The sequence below is a fragment of the Vipera berus genome, assembly GCF_964194415.1.
Source record: "Vipera berus genome assembly, chromosome: 1".
Classification (NCBI taxonomy): domain Eukaryota; kingdom Metazoa; phylum Chordata; class Lepidosauria; order Squamata; family Viperidae; genus Vipera; species Vipera berus.
The window spans coordinates 249,138,909-249,156,274 of record NC_138202.1 but is presented as its reverse complement, the minus strand read 5'-3'; the positions used below and the strand labels follow the sequence as shown (position 1 = coordinate 249,156,274).

General features: G+C 41.5%; 1 protein-coding gene across 1 annotated transcript in view; it reads left to right on the top strand.

Moving 5' to 3' along the window:
* USP45 (ubiquitin specific peptidase 45) overlaps positions 1 to 17,366 on the top strand; it is a 70,368-nt gene that overhangs the window by 8,372 nt on the left and 44,630 nt on the right. Inside the window, exons 2-5 of the mRNA XM_081315275.1 lie at positions 10,854 to 10,963; positions 11,328 to 11,497; positions 13,528 to 13,631; positions 15,083 to 15,183. Coding sequence (XP_081171401.1) covers positions 10,864 to 10,963; positions 11,328 to 11,497; positions 13,528 to 13,631; positions 15,083 to 15,183 — 475 coding nt within the window. The 5' untranslated portion in view covers positions 10,854 to 10,863. The remainder of the gene's footprint in view (positions 1 to 10,853; positions 10,964 to 11,327; positions 11,498 to 13,527; positions 13,632 to 15,082; positions 15,184 to 17,366) is intronic.

Here is a 17,366-nt window from a genome sequence, read left to right as displayed (position 1 = left end):
TACTGACTGTATAGAGCTTCTCCATCTTTGGCTGCAGAGCATATAGTCAATCTGATTTCTGTGTTGACCGTCTGGTGATGTCCATGTGTAGAGCTGTCTCTTGGGTTGTTGGAAAAGAGTGTTTGCTATGACCATCATATTCTCTTGACAAAATTCTATCAGCCTGTGCCCTGCTTCATTTTGTACTCCAAGGCCAAACTTGCCTGTTATTCCGGTTATCTTTTGGCTTCCTACTTTAGCATTCCAATCCCCCATGATGATAAGGACATCATTTTTTGGTGTTAGTTCTATAAGGTGCTGTAGGGCTTCATAGAACCGGTCAATTTCATCCTCTTCAGCACCGGTGGTTGGGGCATAGACTTGGATTACTGTGATATTGAATGGTTTGCCTTGGATTCGAACTGAGATCATTCTGTCATTTTGAGGATTGTATCCCAGTATTGCTTTTCCTACTCTTTTATTGACTATGAAGGCTACTCCATTTCTTCTGAGGGATTCTTGCCCGCAGTAGTATACCTGATGGTCATCTGAATGACCCATTCCTGTCCATTTTAGTTCGCTGATACCTAAGATGTCGATGTTCAGTCTTGTCATCTCTTGTTTGACCACGTCCAGCTTGCCTTGATTCATGGATCTTACATTCCAGGTTCCTATGGAGAAAAAATCTTTACAGCATCGGACTTTCCTTTCACCACCAGACACATCCACAGCTGAGCATCCTTTCGGCTTTGGCCCAGTCGCTTCATTCTTTCTGGCGCTACTAGTACTAGCCCTCTGCTCTTCCCCAGTAGCATATTGGACGCCTTCCGACCTGAGGGGCTCATCTTCCAGCGTCATATCGTTTTGCCTTTTGGTACTGTCCATAGGGTTTTCATGGCAAAGATACTGGAGTGGGTTGCCATTTCTTTCTCCAGTGGATCATGTTTTGTCAGAACTCTCTGCTATGACCTTTCCGTCTTGGGTGGCCCTGCACGGCATAGCTCATAGCTTCATTGAATTATGCAAGCCCCTTCGCCACGACAAGGCAGTAATCCATGAAGGGGTCCATAAGGAGAGAAAGCCTCAAAAGGTAATTGCAAAAGAAGTTGGATGTTCCCAAAGTGCTTTATCAAAGCACATTAATAGAAAGTTATGTGGAAGGGAAAAGTGTGGAAGAAAAAGGTGCACAAGCAGCAGGGATAACCGCAGCCTGGAGAGGATTGTCAGGAAAAGGCCATTCAAAAGTGTTGGGGACTTTCACAAGGAGTGGACTGAGGCTGGAGTCAGTGCATCAAGAGCCACCACACACAGACGGATCCTGGACATGGGCTTCAGCCGCTCCTGAACAACAAACAACGTCAGAAGCATCTTACCTGGGCTAAAGAAAAACAGACCTGGTCTGTTGCTCAGTGGTCCAAAGTCCTCTTTTCTGATGGGAGCAACTTTTGCATCTCATTTGGAAACCAAGGACCCAGAGTCTAGAGGAAGAATGGAGAGGCACAAACTGCAAGATGCTTGAAGTCCAGTGTGAAGTTTCCACAGTATGTGTTGATTTGGGGAGCCATGTCATCTGCTGGTGTTGCTGCACTGTGCTTCATTAAGTCCAGGGTCAACGCAGCCGTCTACCAGGAGATTTTGGAGCACTTCATACTTCCTTCTGCAGACGAGCTTTATGGGGATGCTGACTTCATTTTCCAGCAGGACTTGGCACCTGCCCACACTGCCAAAAGCACCAAAACCTGGTTCAATGACCGTGGGATTACTGTGCTTGATTGGCCAGCAAACTCGCCTGACCTGAACCCCATAGAGAATCTATGGGGCATTGCCAAGAGAAAGATGAGGGACATGAGACCGAACAATGCAGAAAGCTGAAGGCCGCTATTGAAGCATCCTGGTTTTCCATAACACCTCAGCAGTACCACAGGCTGATAGCTTCCATGCCACGCCACATTGAGGCAGTAATTGCTGCAAAAGGGGCCCAAACCAAGTACTGAGTACATATGCATGCTTATACTTTTCAGAGGTCCGATATTGTTCTATTTACACTCCTTGTTTTATTGATTGCATGTAATATTCTAATTTTCTGAGATTGTGGATTTAGGGTTTTCATGAGCTGTACGCCGTAATCATCACAATTATGACAAATCATGGCTTGAACTATCTTGCTTTGCATGTAATGAGTCTATCTCATATATTAGTTTCCCCTTTTAAGTTGCATTACTGAAATAAATGAACTTTTGTACGATATTCTAATTTTCCGAGTTTCACCTGTAGAAGGGGATGGAGGGCTGAGTCAACCTTGAGCTGGTGAGGATCGAAGACCTGGTAGTCAGCAGAATCAGCCTGCAGGACTGCATTCTAACCACTGCACCATGACAAATCATCATCATCATCATCATTTCTGAATTATAAACCACCATGAATCCTTTGGAAATAGGATTCATTGTATAGATCAGACATGTCAAACACAAGGCCCGGGGGCCAGATCCGGCCCGCGAAGTGGTTTTATGTGGCCCGCGAAGCCATCCTGGAAACAGTGAGGGAACGGCCCCCACTGCCTTGGCCCTGGCCCAGAGACCCTCAGATCTGTCCCACTCCTGTCCAGGCCTCCATAGGCACCCTTGATGCGAACGATGTAGAGCTGGCCACACCCACCTAGTAGGCCATACACTAGCCACGCCCACCCAGTAGGCCACGCCCACCCTGGTCATATCCACCTGGCCCCCTGAGGGCAACCGCAATGCTGATGCGGCCCTCAATGAAATTGAGTTTGACACCCCTTGTATAGATGACTGAATGCATACACTATTTTGGTACCTAAAGTGAATCCAACACCTGAGGGCAGACAGATCTAAATGCTATTTGTTTGCTCTGTCAGCTCCTGCTAGTTGCTGATGTGAAATATGAAGAGGACACTTGAATCAGTCCCTGCCACAACATGCCCATTGAATCCTAATTCTTCATAGTTAATGACAGATAAAAGTATTCACTTAAATGAGTGGTGGTGGAGTGATTTTTAATTTTTGATATGTTAAGACTAAAAAGAACGTGCATTCTTTCTTAATATATTTGTTCGTTGAAAGTGATTGAAAATTTTGCCTTCATTTTTCAGTGGTTTGTCATGAATTTAGCAATGAAATTTTGTACAAGAGGGTTCAGGGATTGGTTCCTATTTTGTCCTGAATTTCTTTCTTCTGACTTTAGCATCTTCTGGGTATCTGAATGCTGTTTCTACTGTTCCTATCTTTTAACATGTATATAAATTTGTAAAGGTCAGTTGCAGATCCAGCACCTGAGTGAGGATCAGTGACAAATCTCTGTAGAACTGTACAAGATAGTTTCAGTGATGGAGGAGGCTACCTTTTTAAAACTTTCCCCAAGGTGCCATTTGTAAGTGGAGCATGCCTCTAGTTTAGACTATCAAGGTTATGGGTTATGAAGAATTTTGCATGACAGTTACAAACGAAAGGAATGCTGCTGTCATTACTGGTCTGTAGTTCTGGTTCTTTGACTGCTCCGGGAAGCATTTAGTGCTTGCATGCTTGAAAGGATTTCAGAGCTGTCATTGTGATGAAATTCCTGATCTGCTGATTGATGACATTGTCTACTTGCTAGTTATGATAGCAACCGTCCTCTCTGTAATTGGATCAGCATTGATCTAGCTCTGGCTAGATCTAATGCCATAAATATGGAACATTTCTGCATACAGCTCCATAAACACAGTACTTTATAAACATTTCATTCCTAGCCAAGGGAGGAAGCAACTTTGCTTGCCAGGCATTTTATCTCCTGCAATCTAACCTTGTGCTACAATTACTACAAATTGCACTCGTTAGTACAGACGACAGTTTTATTATCATTATTTTTAATATAATTTAGAGATGGTTTGGAATCCTAGGGTGATCTTTTTACTCCATTATGATGCATACTGAATAATTATGATATTGGCTTTGTTACCATATTTTTGTGTACCATAGATTTATATAGGAAGCACATTGGTTACCACACTGAGTTTCAGTCACTATTAAGTAAGACTTCTGTACATCAGTTAATGGTGCGGGGGGAAAGCCAAGGAGTATGTGTGCTTAAGTGTTAAAATCTCTTTCAAGACAAGATTGTTTTCCGATGATTTTATAGACACAACCTGTGCAATATTTTTGGCAATACTACAGAGGTGGTTTTTGGCTGCCTTCTTAGGGATTATTTCTTTGACTTTGCAAACAAGCTGACAGCTCCAATATTTCTTAGTGATTTGTCATCCAAGTTCTAATCAGATCCAATCCTGTTAGCATTCTGAAATCAGTTGAAGTTAGATGTTTTGCTAGTACTGGCCATGATAGTAGCAATTGCATATTTTTTTCCTCTCGTATAGTAACTTACAACTCCTCTTCCTCCTCCTCCTCCTCCTCCTCCTCCTCCTCCTCCTCCTCCTCCTCCCTCCTGCTTAGTTACAGGGTCTACTTATTTGCACTGTGCTTGCCTGGTCCACAATGCGAATCCTTCAGTGTATGCTGCCAAGATTAGGACTGAGAAGTGGCTGGTCTAAGATCACCCAACAGGCTTCTGTTCCCAGCTCCCAGTCCAACATTTTATTTGTTACACTATGAAGCTCATTTTCTCTTTCTCTTTTCTTCTCATATGCATAATATTTAACCTATAAGAAATAAATCTTATTGGTAAATTGGAATCTGTAAAAGCATACTAGAGTTGAAACTGGAGAAGTGCAGGCTGCTAGACTAGCTCACATAGTTGTTAAAATGATAGGAGCCTCTTTCTTTTCCTTCAGAAGGGAAAGGCATTTTATAGACTTTATACTTGCTTCCCTGCGGAAATTTCAGGAAGGAACATCCCTTTTAGGCATATAATGTTCACTTTGTGTGCATGCAAATCTTCTGATTGATTTTTCCCCCCAATTTATACAATCCTTGAAATCAAATTCGTTCAGGAACCTGGTACGGTATTTTTTTCTGACTTCTTGGAACTAGATATTCTCACTGCTTATTTATGTTGGTCCTCTGTATAGGAGAAATTCCTTTTCCATAGAAGTTCCACACATCACATTACTTTTCTCAGTCTTATGCAAAAGTTAACACCTACAATTATTTTCAGACCTTTCTACTTTTGAGGATTGTTGCTAAGATAAAATAAAGGGCAAAACAATATATCACTTTGAACTCTTTGTAAGAAATATGCAATAAAATGAGTTGAGTTGAATTTCAGGAGTTGTCATTCTGCTGTACATTCTGCCTGCATGTATGTGCCATTCAACAGAAGGTATCAAAAGAGCCAGTTTGATGTAATAATTAAGGCATTGGGACCATAAGAGTATACTGGGAGACAATGTTTTTCTAGACCTGCCTTATGCACAAAGCCAGTTCGATGATGTTAGGCCAGTAACTCTCTGCCTTAAACAATGTCAAATCACTTTTGAGAAATCTCACCAAGAAAACTTCCGGTACTTATCCAGTCAGTCACTAGGAATCAACACTGACTTCAAGGCACATATACAAAATAATAGATATTAAGGGTGTTGTGTATTCACATATTATTATTATACATTCACATAAAGGTTAATAGAGATTAACAGGGCTGAGGTAAAAGCCGCGGCAGCTTTTGACAGCTGTCAAAAGCTGCCGGACAGAACTGCGCAGGCGCCAACCGACTGACAGTTCTACACGCGCTACCGCTGACAGCTCCAAGCTGTCAAAACCAGCCGGCTCCAATTGGCGGAAACGAACGGCGCGGGAACCCGGCTCAGCCCTGATTGGCTAACCTGTTGACAGCTGCCCGTATAAATAGATGTCATGTTCTTCTGTCGTTTGCCTGGTTCGTAAATAAAGTTAAGTCGTTTAACTTGCTGTCTCGCCTGCTTCTTCAATAAAGCACTGGCGACGAAGGTGGGATGCCTGCTTGCCTAAGCTGAAGTCACTACCTAAGGGGAGAAGAGATTTTTTCCCTTAGCCGAGCTGGTCACTAGCTGAAGTCACTCGGGAGCCTAACTCCCATATAACGCAAGCAGCTACACCCACAGCTTACAGACAGCATGACGAACCATGGCCACATTCGAGAGTTCAACACCCGCCACCCAGAATGCTGGGAATCTCATCTGGGCCAGGTAGAAGGATACCTGGTGGTAAAGAAGATTACGGACGACCGGGCGAAGGCAGCCGCCCTCCTCTGGCTCAGCGGGCCCGCTGTCTATGATGCCGCTGTGGGAATCTTCAGTCCAGAACCAATCGCCACCATCTCCTACGCTGATCTCACCGAGGGGCTGAGTAAATACCCACCAAGTCAGAATGCCCACCAAGTCAGAACTCTTCTGGAGGGTGAATTTCGCCCGTAAACTACAGCTTCCTGACGAGCCCGCAAATGACTTCATAACCCGGGTCAGACACGCTGCTCGGCGGTGTCGGTTCCCGGACTTAGAAGACCGAATCCGGGACCAAATCGTCATAGGGCTCAAAGATGAACGGCTGAGAAGGAAGCTGATCGCCAAACCCGAACTGACAATGGTTGATGTGGCGAGGGAAGTCATTGCCTATGAGGACAGCCACGGTGACAACCGACGTTCACCTGACAGCGGGCCCAGTGGGTCCGTGCACCAGGAGGACGGTGGTTTCAGCGGTCCAGAAGATGACGACGTCTCCATGGACATCGATGCGGTACAGCGGCGGTTCGAAAAGCTCAGGCTGCAACGCAACTACAGAGGGGGGCCTGCCAACAACCAGAGGGGCGCTAACTTCCAGCCAAACAGGGCTAAGTGTGCCAGCTGTGGCGGGAGCCACCCGAGAGCAACGTGCCGGTTCCGCAGTGCCAAATGCCACGGGTGTGGAAAGACAGGTCACCTCAAAGCCGTGTGCCGCAGCCGGAGCCGAGAAAATCTGCATGAACTGGAGGTGACGCCCGCAGGTATGAACCAACACACACCCAGGGCCAGGCACAATTCCAAACCCCTAGTGCTAAACGTGAGGGGAAGGGCGGGAAAATACACAGTCCACAGCACTCTTAAGCCCAAAGTCAAGGTGGACGTTCGGATTCATGGAATTCCCTGTGAGATGGAAGTGGACTCTGGGTCCTCTGTCTCACTCATTTCGTGGCAAACTTACAGGGACATTTGTAACCGCAGTAGAAAACGGCCCGCCCTTCGACCCACCAAACTCCGCCTAGCTGATTTTCAGAAAACGCCCATTAAACTCCGGGGAAAGGCTTCCGTCCCCGTGGAGTTCAAACAATTTAAAAGATCCCTCCCTATACTAGTGACCCAGGAAAACAGAATCAGCCTGCTAGGACTAGACTGGTTTGAGGCACTAGGAATAGCATTGACAGGTGTCAACGCCATTCAGCCGTCAAACTTAGAATCCGTCTGCCTTCAATTTGCGGACGTTTTTGACAGCTCGCTAGGGAAGTACACAGGACCGCCTGTATCACTAAAACTGAACCCTAATGTAATGCCTGTCAGAATCAAGGCAAGAAGAGTTCCCTTCGCCTTAAGAGAAAAAATAGAAACTGAACTAGACCGATTAACTAACTTAGGAGTCCTAGAACCCGTAGAAGGGGCAGAGTGGGAGACACCCATAGTGACCCCAATTAAGCCAAATGGCCAGATAAGATTATGTGCCGATTATAAAGCGACACTCAACCGCGCATTAAATGCCCATGCCTACCCGGTCCCGGCTGTCAAAGACATCCTCGCGGCCATTAAGTCAGGCGCCATTTTTGCCAAGTTAGACTTGGCGCAGGCGTATTTACAGCTGCCTGTCACCCCTGACACCGCCTTAGCTCAGACAATCGTCACCCACAAAGGAGCATTTAAAATTAACCGCCTTCAATTCGGCATCTCCGCAGCCCCGGGGATTTTCCAAGAAATCATGGAAAAAACACTTAAAGGGATCCCCGGGGTCTGTCCATATTTCGACGACATCCTAATTGCAGGGGAATCTGAAAAAGACTTAGCTGACAAATTAACAAACGTGCTCCTTAGATTCAGGGAGGCTGGCCTCAAATTGAAATGAGACAAATGCTCCATCGGGGTGCCATCAACAGAGTTTTTAGGATTTAAAATTGATGCTAAGGGAATTCACCCCACTGAAACAAAAATTAAAGCCATTAAAACGGCACCAACCCCAAAAAATAAACAGGAACTACAAGCCTTCCTTGGATTAGTTAATTTTTATCATACCTTCCTGCCGCATAAAGCCTCCATCGCTGAACCCCTACACAGGCTATTAGATAAAGGCAAACCATGGAACTGGTCATCTGAGCATGATAAAAGTTTTAATCTACTAAAAAACTTACTCACTAGCAACGCAACGGTAGCCCTGTTCAACGAACAGCTGCCCTTATGTCTGGCTTGTGATGCCTCCCCCTACGGCATCGGAGCGGTCCTAAGCCACTTAACTAAGGAAGGAACGCAAACCCCTGTAGCGTTCTATTCCAGAACGCTGTCAAAACCTGAGCGTAATTACGCTCAGATTGATAAAGAGGCTTTAGCTATAGTGGCTAGCGTAAAAAAATTTCATGACTACCTATACGGCCGACCCTTTACCATTTTTACGGACCATAAGCCCCTATTAGGACTCTTTACAGTAAACAAATTAACGCCACAAATATTATCTCCCCGCATCCTGAGATGGTCTACCTTTTTGTCAGCTTATTCATACAACTTAGAATACAAGCCAGGGAAATCCATGGGCCATGCTGACGGTCTTAGCAGACTGCCCCAACCGATAGTCGACCCAGACCCAGCACCAGCTGGGAAGATACTGGCTATCTCAGACCTGCCAGAATGCCCATTATCTGTTAAAGACATCTCGGCAGCCACTGCTGCAGACAAAATATTAGGCAGAGTCTTAGGCTATGTCACCTCTGGCTGACAATGCGCACCCCCAGACCCAGAATTCCAACCTTATATTTTAAAGCAAAAGGAATTATCCACCCATCAGGGGTGTTTATTATGGGGCAGCAGGGTAATCATACCTGACAAACACAGACTCAAGGTGTTAGAGAGCCTTCACGAAGGTCACCCTGGGACCGTCAAAATGAAGGCTCTGGCCAGGAGCTATGTCTGGTGGCCAGGATTAGACAAGCAAATTGAAACGCATGTAGCCGGCTGCTATTCCTGCCAACTTGTCAGAGCCGCCCAGCCCCAGGCTCCCATACACAGATGGGAAACTACAAAGACACCCTGGTCACGTATCCACATAGACTATGCAGGTCCATTCCAGGGACAATCATTCCTAATAGTCGTGGATAGCTATTCGAGATGGCTGGAGGTGGCACCAGTGACTAGCACGACTTCAGCAGCCACAATACAAGTTTTAAGGGGGTTGTTCGCAACACATGGACTTCCAGATGTAATAGTCTCCGATAACGGCCCCCAATTTACTTCCTACGAATTCCAGAGTTTCACAACGGCGAACTCTATTAGGCACACCACCACGGCTCCATTTCACCCATCCACGAACGGCTTGGCAGAGGTGATGGTGAAGTCTACAAAAGAGGCACTGCGGAAACTCATCTCCGGCAACTGGCACCGCAGACTTGCTCAATTCCTTTTATCTCAACACACCACCCCATGCACAACTACAGGGAAGTCTGCAGCAGAGCTTCGCTGGGGCAAAAGACTAACTACCAGACTGGACCGTCTACACCCTGACAGATCCCCTCCAGACCCAGAACTGCCCCTCCAGCACAGGACTCTCTGCACGGGGCAAGCTGTCTGGGCAAGGAACTACGGGGGGGGGCAACAAATGGACACAAGGGGTTGTCATTGAACAAACGGGTCCCCTATCATACATCATAGACACAGGACACAATTCCCACATCCGCAGACACATCGACCAACTCCGGCGTCGCAGCCCGCAAAATATAGGGGGAAGGGGGAACGACGAAATGCAGGCAGAAGCCCCGCCGCAAACACTTTCACGCCAAAACCCCCCCGATCAGAATGTACCACTTCAAGACCCCGATCCAAACGACGCTGAAACGACGGAGCCATGGCCCATGCCCCCTGAGCCAGTCCTCGATACGCCTGGGGAAAGAGAACAACCAGTTGAGGCAACCCCCCGGCGCTCCGAAAGGATAAAAAGACCCCCCGCCTACTTAAAAGACTTCGAATGGGGAAACCCAAAAAAGAAACAGTTGGGGAAAAATCAACTCAATCAGAGGGAGGGGTAAGGGGTGTTGTGTATTCACATATTATTATTATACATTCACATAAAGGTTAATAGAGATTAACAGGGCTGAGGTAAAAGCCGCGGCAGCTTTTGACAGCTGTCAAAAGCTGCCGGACAGAACTGCGCAGGCGCCAACCGACTGACAGTTCTACACGCGCTACTGCTGACAGCTCCGAGCTGTCAAAACCAGCCGGCTCCAATTGGCGGAAACGAATGGCGCGGGAACCCGGCTCAGCCCTGATTGGCTAACCTGTTGACAGCTGCCCGTATAAATAGATGTCATGTTCTTCTGTCGTTTGCCTGGTTCGTAAATAAAGTTAAGTCGTTTAACTTGCTGTCTCGCCTGCTTCTTCAATAAAGCAAAGTCAAGAGTCACTGAATTATATTTTCAAAAGTACTTGAGCCTGGGTTAGAATGATTATATTTTGATTTCATTCCAACTATTTCTGGTTGGAATCACTGTTATTATATTTCATTGGTGTAGCTTAAAAGAAATATTTGTAATTGCTATGGCAAGTCAAAGAGAAGATTTTGCTAAATAATCCTGGTTGGTATTTGTGCTGAAATTGGGCTCTTTATGTTCCTTTGCATGTTTATAGTTTGTTGCTTTGTATGCTTATGGTAACCAAAGCGTTTGCCTTTTACCAATGCACATCTCACTTATTTTTGCTCTCTTCTTCCCCTCTCTCTTTTTTGTAGCAAATAACTGATGAGGGTAAAAGACCCATCAAAGGTTATCCATGATAAAAATAAGAGACAAAAAAAGGCAAATCAGCATCAGGATGAAGATTCCTCAGATGATATTACAGGTGAAAAAGCTGTATTTGGGGAAAGCTAGAAAGAGAGAAAAGTGTCAGAATAACAATGAGGACACTATAAAAAAATAAAAAACCCAAGAAAAATTACACTTTTAGAGAAAGGCAGCATAAAATGTATTAGCCTATACAATAATTACGCTTCAAACTATATTAATTATTACTGATGATGCTTTATGTGGGATAGATGTTGAATTCTGTGAGGAATCTTAAATCTTAAGATCTTAAATCTTAAACCATAACAATGTGGTTTCTTACGTTGTAATGATAAAAATACATTCTTATTAAATGTTTCCTCCAACAATCATCTACGTCTTAATCATTTGACTTTTTTTTTTAAAAAAAATGTTCAATGTAGGATTAACATGCCAGCATGTGGGCCAGGCAGTTGACGTCCATCAAGTGAAGCGAGCAGTGGCTCAAAATGTTTGGTCAATATGCTCAGAGTGCTTAAAGGAAAGGAGAATATACCATGGTGAACCAATAATGCCTTCTGATATATGGCTTTGTCTCCGATGTGGCTTTCAGGTAATTAAAATTATAATGTAATAACTTATACATCACTCCTATGGAATAAATGTAGCATTTGGGGATTATTAACTTCATAAAAGTGTGTTAAAGAGAGACAGAACAGAGGTTCTAAAACACTCATGCATACTGTGGAAAAATATATAGAAAGTTTTCATTCTTTCACATTATTAGAATCCGAGGTCAGCTATGGAATGGATTCCTAATGACAAAGAGTTTCTGAACCAGTAAAAAAGACAAATTTTAAAAAAATATATAATGGATTGCTAAACAGTGGAATTCACTGCCCCCAGATATGGCAGTTGTACTCCCTGTTGAAGTGAGAGAACAGAGTTCTTTGTGGGAATTTTAACATACTTTATAGGCACATTTTTATCAGGATTTTAATTATTGTTACTTTCATGAAGTATTTATTATTTTAATTTTTAGTATCAATTCTGATTTTATGTTGACTTTATTTTATGATAATTGTCCATAAAATAAATATATCATTGTACATCGTAGTGACTGGGGTTCACTCATGTGGGTCTTAAAGGAGACTAGACAGAATCTTGACAGATTATTCTATAGTCATGCATTTCCTCCAGAATCAAAGGCAAAATATTTAAATATCGATAGTAAGGGAGTAGAAACAGGGATATTATTCATGCTTCTGAGCTTCACAAAAGTATCTAGTTGTCTGTGGCATGATACAGGATGCTAGATTAGATAGGCCTTTGGCCTGCAGTCCTTATCTTATATGAATCACTCTGTGAGAGAGATGTGCGGTCTCTTAAATTTGATAATTAAATAAATGTTTGTTATCTAGGCCATAGAACATCTCACTCCTTTTGTGGAGTTCTGCTGAAGTATCAAAAGGCAGGAATCTGGGAGTAAACCTGTGGAATTTTATATATTATTTATTTTATTTATTTATTTTTTATTTTTATCCCATTTATATCCCGCCCTTCTCCGAAGACTCAGGGTGGCTTACACTCTAAGCACAAATCAATGTGCTTAGCAATAGCCTTCATTCTATGTATATGCCTGCTTATTAGGGCTTTCGCCCCCCCCCAAGCGGCATTATTACAAAGTCAGCTTATTGCCCCCAACAATCTGGGTCCTCATTTTACCTACCTCAGAAGGATGGAAGGCTGAGGCAACCTTGAGCCTGGTGGGACGTGAACCTGCACTAATTGCAGGCAGCTGGTGTTACTTAAGGAGGCATTAGCCCACTGCTCCACCAAGGCTCGTCTTTATGGGTGCTGAATGTTTTAGTTTTTATTTCGGAATATGCAGTAGCTTCTTCTTTCATAGACCTTTTGGATCTTACTGCTTTGAGAAAATGCTAATATACTTACAGCTTTATAGCATAACCAGCAGGCAATGTAGCTGCTATTATGTTTCTTGGGTGGGTGAGAAGAGTCATTTTATCATGAAAAAATATTTCCCCATGATACTGGTTATTTGTTGTGGAAATGGCTGAGTATGAAGGAAACAATATAATGGTTTCCACAATTTGCACATTCAGACAGGCTATGCTTGTTGAAGTATGTTAATGTCCTTTTTTAAAATAATAATAATAATAATAATAATAATAATAATAATAATAATAATAATAATAATAATAATAATAATACAACTGATGGGTCTGTAGCTTGATGTAGAGTATCCCAAAGATGCTTTTCACAAGGCAACTGGACTTCCTTGTTTTTTCTTTGAAGATGTTTTGCTTCTCATCCAAGAAGTTTCTTTAGCTCTGACTGGATGGTGGGGAATGGAAGGATTTATACACCTTGCAGACTGCTGGTCATTTGCATTCTTTTAGAGCAGGGGTTTTCAAACTTGGCCCTTTTATGACTTGTGGACTTCAACTCCCAGAATTCCTCAGCCAGCGTTCCTAGCTGAGGAATTCTGGGAATTGAAGTCCACAAGTCATAAAAGGGCCAGGTTTGAAGACCCCTGTTTTAGAGAGTCGGTAGAGTAAAACATACTTGCTGTTTTCATTGTAGAATATAACTATATCTTAAGATTTTATCAATGATCTTTAGGGCTGTGGTCAAAATTCAGAAGATCAGCATTCTCTAAAGCATTTCCAGACTGCACAGGCGGATTCACATTGTATTGTAATCAATCTTAGCACATGGATCATATGGTAAGTTAATTCACATTTTGAGAAGAAAGTTTTGTACATGTAAAAGTAAATATACACAGTTGTACATTTAAGTATATATAGGTGAGCGTGTACATGAAATGAAATAACATTATTTTAGTTGTTAAGTAGCCTTAAGTGTGTGTGTGTGTGTGCCTCATAGTTTATGCAAGTTGTTATTACAAGAATTTTAGCTATGAATAATTAAAGATACAAACTGACACCCTTTGGTAATTCTGTTTGAAACTGTGCTAGAATTTATATTGTTTTATTTAGTCATTCTCGAGTTGGTTAGACCAAATTCTTGTTTCTTATTCATGGTTTTTTCAGTAAGTCAGACTAATTTATATACTACTAAAACACTCATGCCTGAACCTTTAACTGTGTGAAACAGTGCATCATAGGACAATAGTTTTTTAAACTAAAATACATCAAATAGCTAACTTATAGAATGCATCCAAAATCTGGGACTCCTATGGGATTGAACTTTGGCAAATTTGTGTTTACTTCAGTTTTAAAAGTGCTACTGCACCACTGCCCATAGGTTTAGTAGATCAATCCTGCCATGGTCTTCTGGAGACTGGGTAGACTGGTTATACCAGGGGTTCCCAGCCCCCAGTCCGTGGACCAGCACTGGTCCAATTTCATGTGGGATGCATGCAGTACATGAAACCACGCCCCTTCCAGTCTGCAGAAAAACCTCTCTCCATGGAACCGGTCCCTGGTGCTCAAAAGGTTGGGGACCTCTGGATTATACCATTGGCTGCCAGAGAGCAGTCAGCCATGGTCAGACTGGCAGGAAATCAGAAATTGTTTCTGTTCCCACTACCTTTTTTTGATCTTGGTCATTCTGTTTCTCTGTTTATATAAAGAAATATCTTTTGAAACAAGGACACAACAGGTCATGGGGTTGTCTTATAACTTGTTAAAATGTATTTAGTTAATTTCAATAGGAGTAAGTAGTTTTTGAAATCTGTTATATTACCTTTAATAGTAACAGCCAATTCATTTATTATTATTGTATTATTACACACTTTTTTCGATGTACTCCCCCATGACCATCGCTGTTTTCCTGATCTGTATTATGAGATCATTGTAGCATGCAAGAGTCAGTTACATGTTGTAGCAGTAGAGAGAGAAGTGGGGAAGAAGTGAATTCCTTCCATTGTCTCTCTGGTCACATATGGTCTCTTCTGAACTAGTCAATATATTCTTATCAGTGAATGGCATAAGCAATGCATTTGAGATGAGACTGCTGCTTTTTTTTAATCTTTTAAGGAAAGTGAGCAAAATGGGAACTTTAGTTCTACGTTTCAGATTCCTCTAATTAGTGGAATTGTGACCTATCCAGTGCTCATCATGAGCACTCTAGATTTTAGAATGTCTGCATATGGCTAGTGTCATACGAATGTACTTGAGAGTTATTGTTATTGCACTGAAATGCTTTATTTCAGGTGTTATGAATGTAATGAGGAGCTATCAACACATTGTAACAAAAAGGCTTTGACACAGATTGTTGACTTCCTCCAAAGGCATGTTACTAGAAATGAATCAAGTAAGTTACCTTGAGACTTTTTATGTTAGTTTGATGTTTTGTATCATGTTAGATACATCAGAAGAATGAAGTAGAATTAAAAAAAACTTTGTATGATGTTATAGCACGATAAGCAAAGTTCAAATAAATGAATTATCTTTTGGCTAATAAGCAAAGGTCTTCTTTCAAAAAAAAAGTTTGACCACTCACCTCTTGCTAATGATGCAGTGGTTAACTTCTAAAACAAAGGTTCTAGTCTTCAATGTTTTAGTAGCAACTTGAAATTATGGGCTTTAAGAAAATCATGATCAGGTCCCGTATAAATATTCTACAGTATGTCTGATTCAACCCTCAGTTCATGTTTTGTCCTATTTATGCTGTAAGTAAGAATATATATTCCCACTCTCTGTTTCATTTGTTTATTGAACTTGATATTCTGTCTGATTAGCAAAAAAATTTCACTGGTTTAAAATAGACTAATAATTATTTTATTAGACTAAAATAATTTTAAAATAAGAGATAAAATACAATTAAAATAGGATTAAAAATAAGTAAAACAAGTAGAATTAATATTTAAAATTAATACTTGAAATCAGCAATTAAATGTTCTAAAAATATGGTGTAAAAGTCCTGCCTAATAAAGTGTTTATTCCAAAGAGCTAGAGAGGCAACAGAAAAGATTTGATCCTGAATTGCTGCCAAAGAAACTTGGGACAAGTGTAGGCAAACTCCCTTGGATGTATTCAATAAGCATGGAAGTTCATATAGAATTATTTCAAATTAAGCTGAGTTAGACTTTAAATATAACACACCGCTTAATATTTGTTTGCACTGAAATTAATTGGCAGATTTTATCCAAGATGGGATTAGTATTTATGTATTAAATTTAGGTGGGATTTATACTTCTCCTTCTTACTTTTGAGGTGGAAAACTTGAGAAATAACTGAATTGGGCATTTGGAATTCCAAATTAGAATAGGGCAAAGATAGGCAGTAAAATTCTGGTTGAGGCTGTGGCCAGGTCATCTGTCCACTAAGCCAGAGTGACAACTTCTTAAAGTTCGGTTTCAACTCACTTCCTCAGCCAACTGGAGGACTGTACTAGCAGAGTGGTGACATCACAATAAACGAATAAACGAATGATCAAATGAATGAATGAATATGCTAATCAAAATCAGAGGAGTATTTTTGCTGAACTTCTCTTTGTAAATGAGAGGAGGAAGGAGTTCAGAAAGGGATATCTTGATGGAAGATGGAAAAGGCAGAAGGAAAAAAACTAGATTTTTCCAGATTTTTCCGGATGTTATACTTGGGATATCTGCTAGTACTGCAGTAGCACATTGCTTAGAAATCCCACGTTATGATTTCCTGAACATGATATTAACCCATGGTAGAAAATGAGTTAAAAAGTGTTTTCTAGAATGCAGCTGTTATGCCAAATAAAAGGTAATAATGTATTTTGTAGAGATTTAGATCTATCAATACCGATTCTGCCATGCAGTGTTATGCAGGAATGAGAGGCTCCAGACCATCTGGGAAATAATATCTTGTCTTAATATGTTATTTTTGTGTGTAAGGTTTCATGTACTCTATACTTGAGGAATTAAGGATTGTACTTCTGACAAAATATTCTAGGGTTGGATAAGTGACAATATTAATATAATAGAAAATCCATTTGGCAATTGGTTAGAATTTTTTCATAAAATATTGAATTCAGTAAAAATACCTAAGGCTAGATGAATGGATGCTGGTTTCTTACTTGGGTTGACTAGATGGAGCCTGGTTTGTGGGGTGTTTAAAATGTTTAAACGCAGATACTAATAAGAAATCCTGCTAGACTTAGAAAACTTATCAAGCACAAAGAAGCACAATCTTATGCTTGTCTCATCAGTAAGAAATTCCAACCATTTTACTTTTTAATGAATATCCATAAGATTCTAGCTTTTCCAAGGAATTTTCTACATGTCTACTTGAAGTAAATCACATTGAATCAAACAGAATTGAGTTTAATAGGCTTCATGTTTGTTGATCAGTTATATGCATATTACATAATGATGCTGAAATAAATTAGTGTATAAATGATCGCTTTGTAATAGGAATACCTCTTTTCTTTGTCTTAAGCCTCTTTAAATACACAGTGGCAAAAAAGACAGGATATAAATATATTTCATACATACATAACATACATAACTATTTATTCTACTT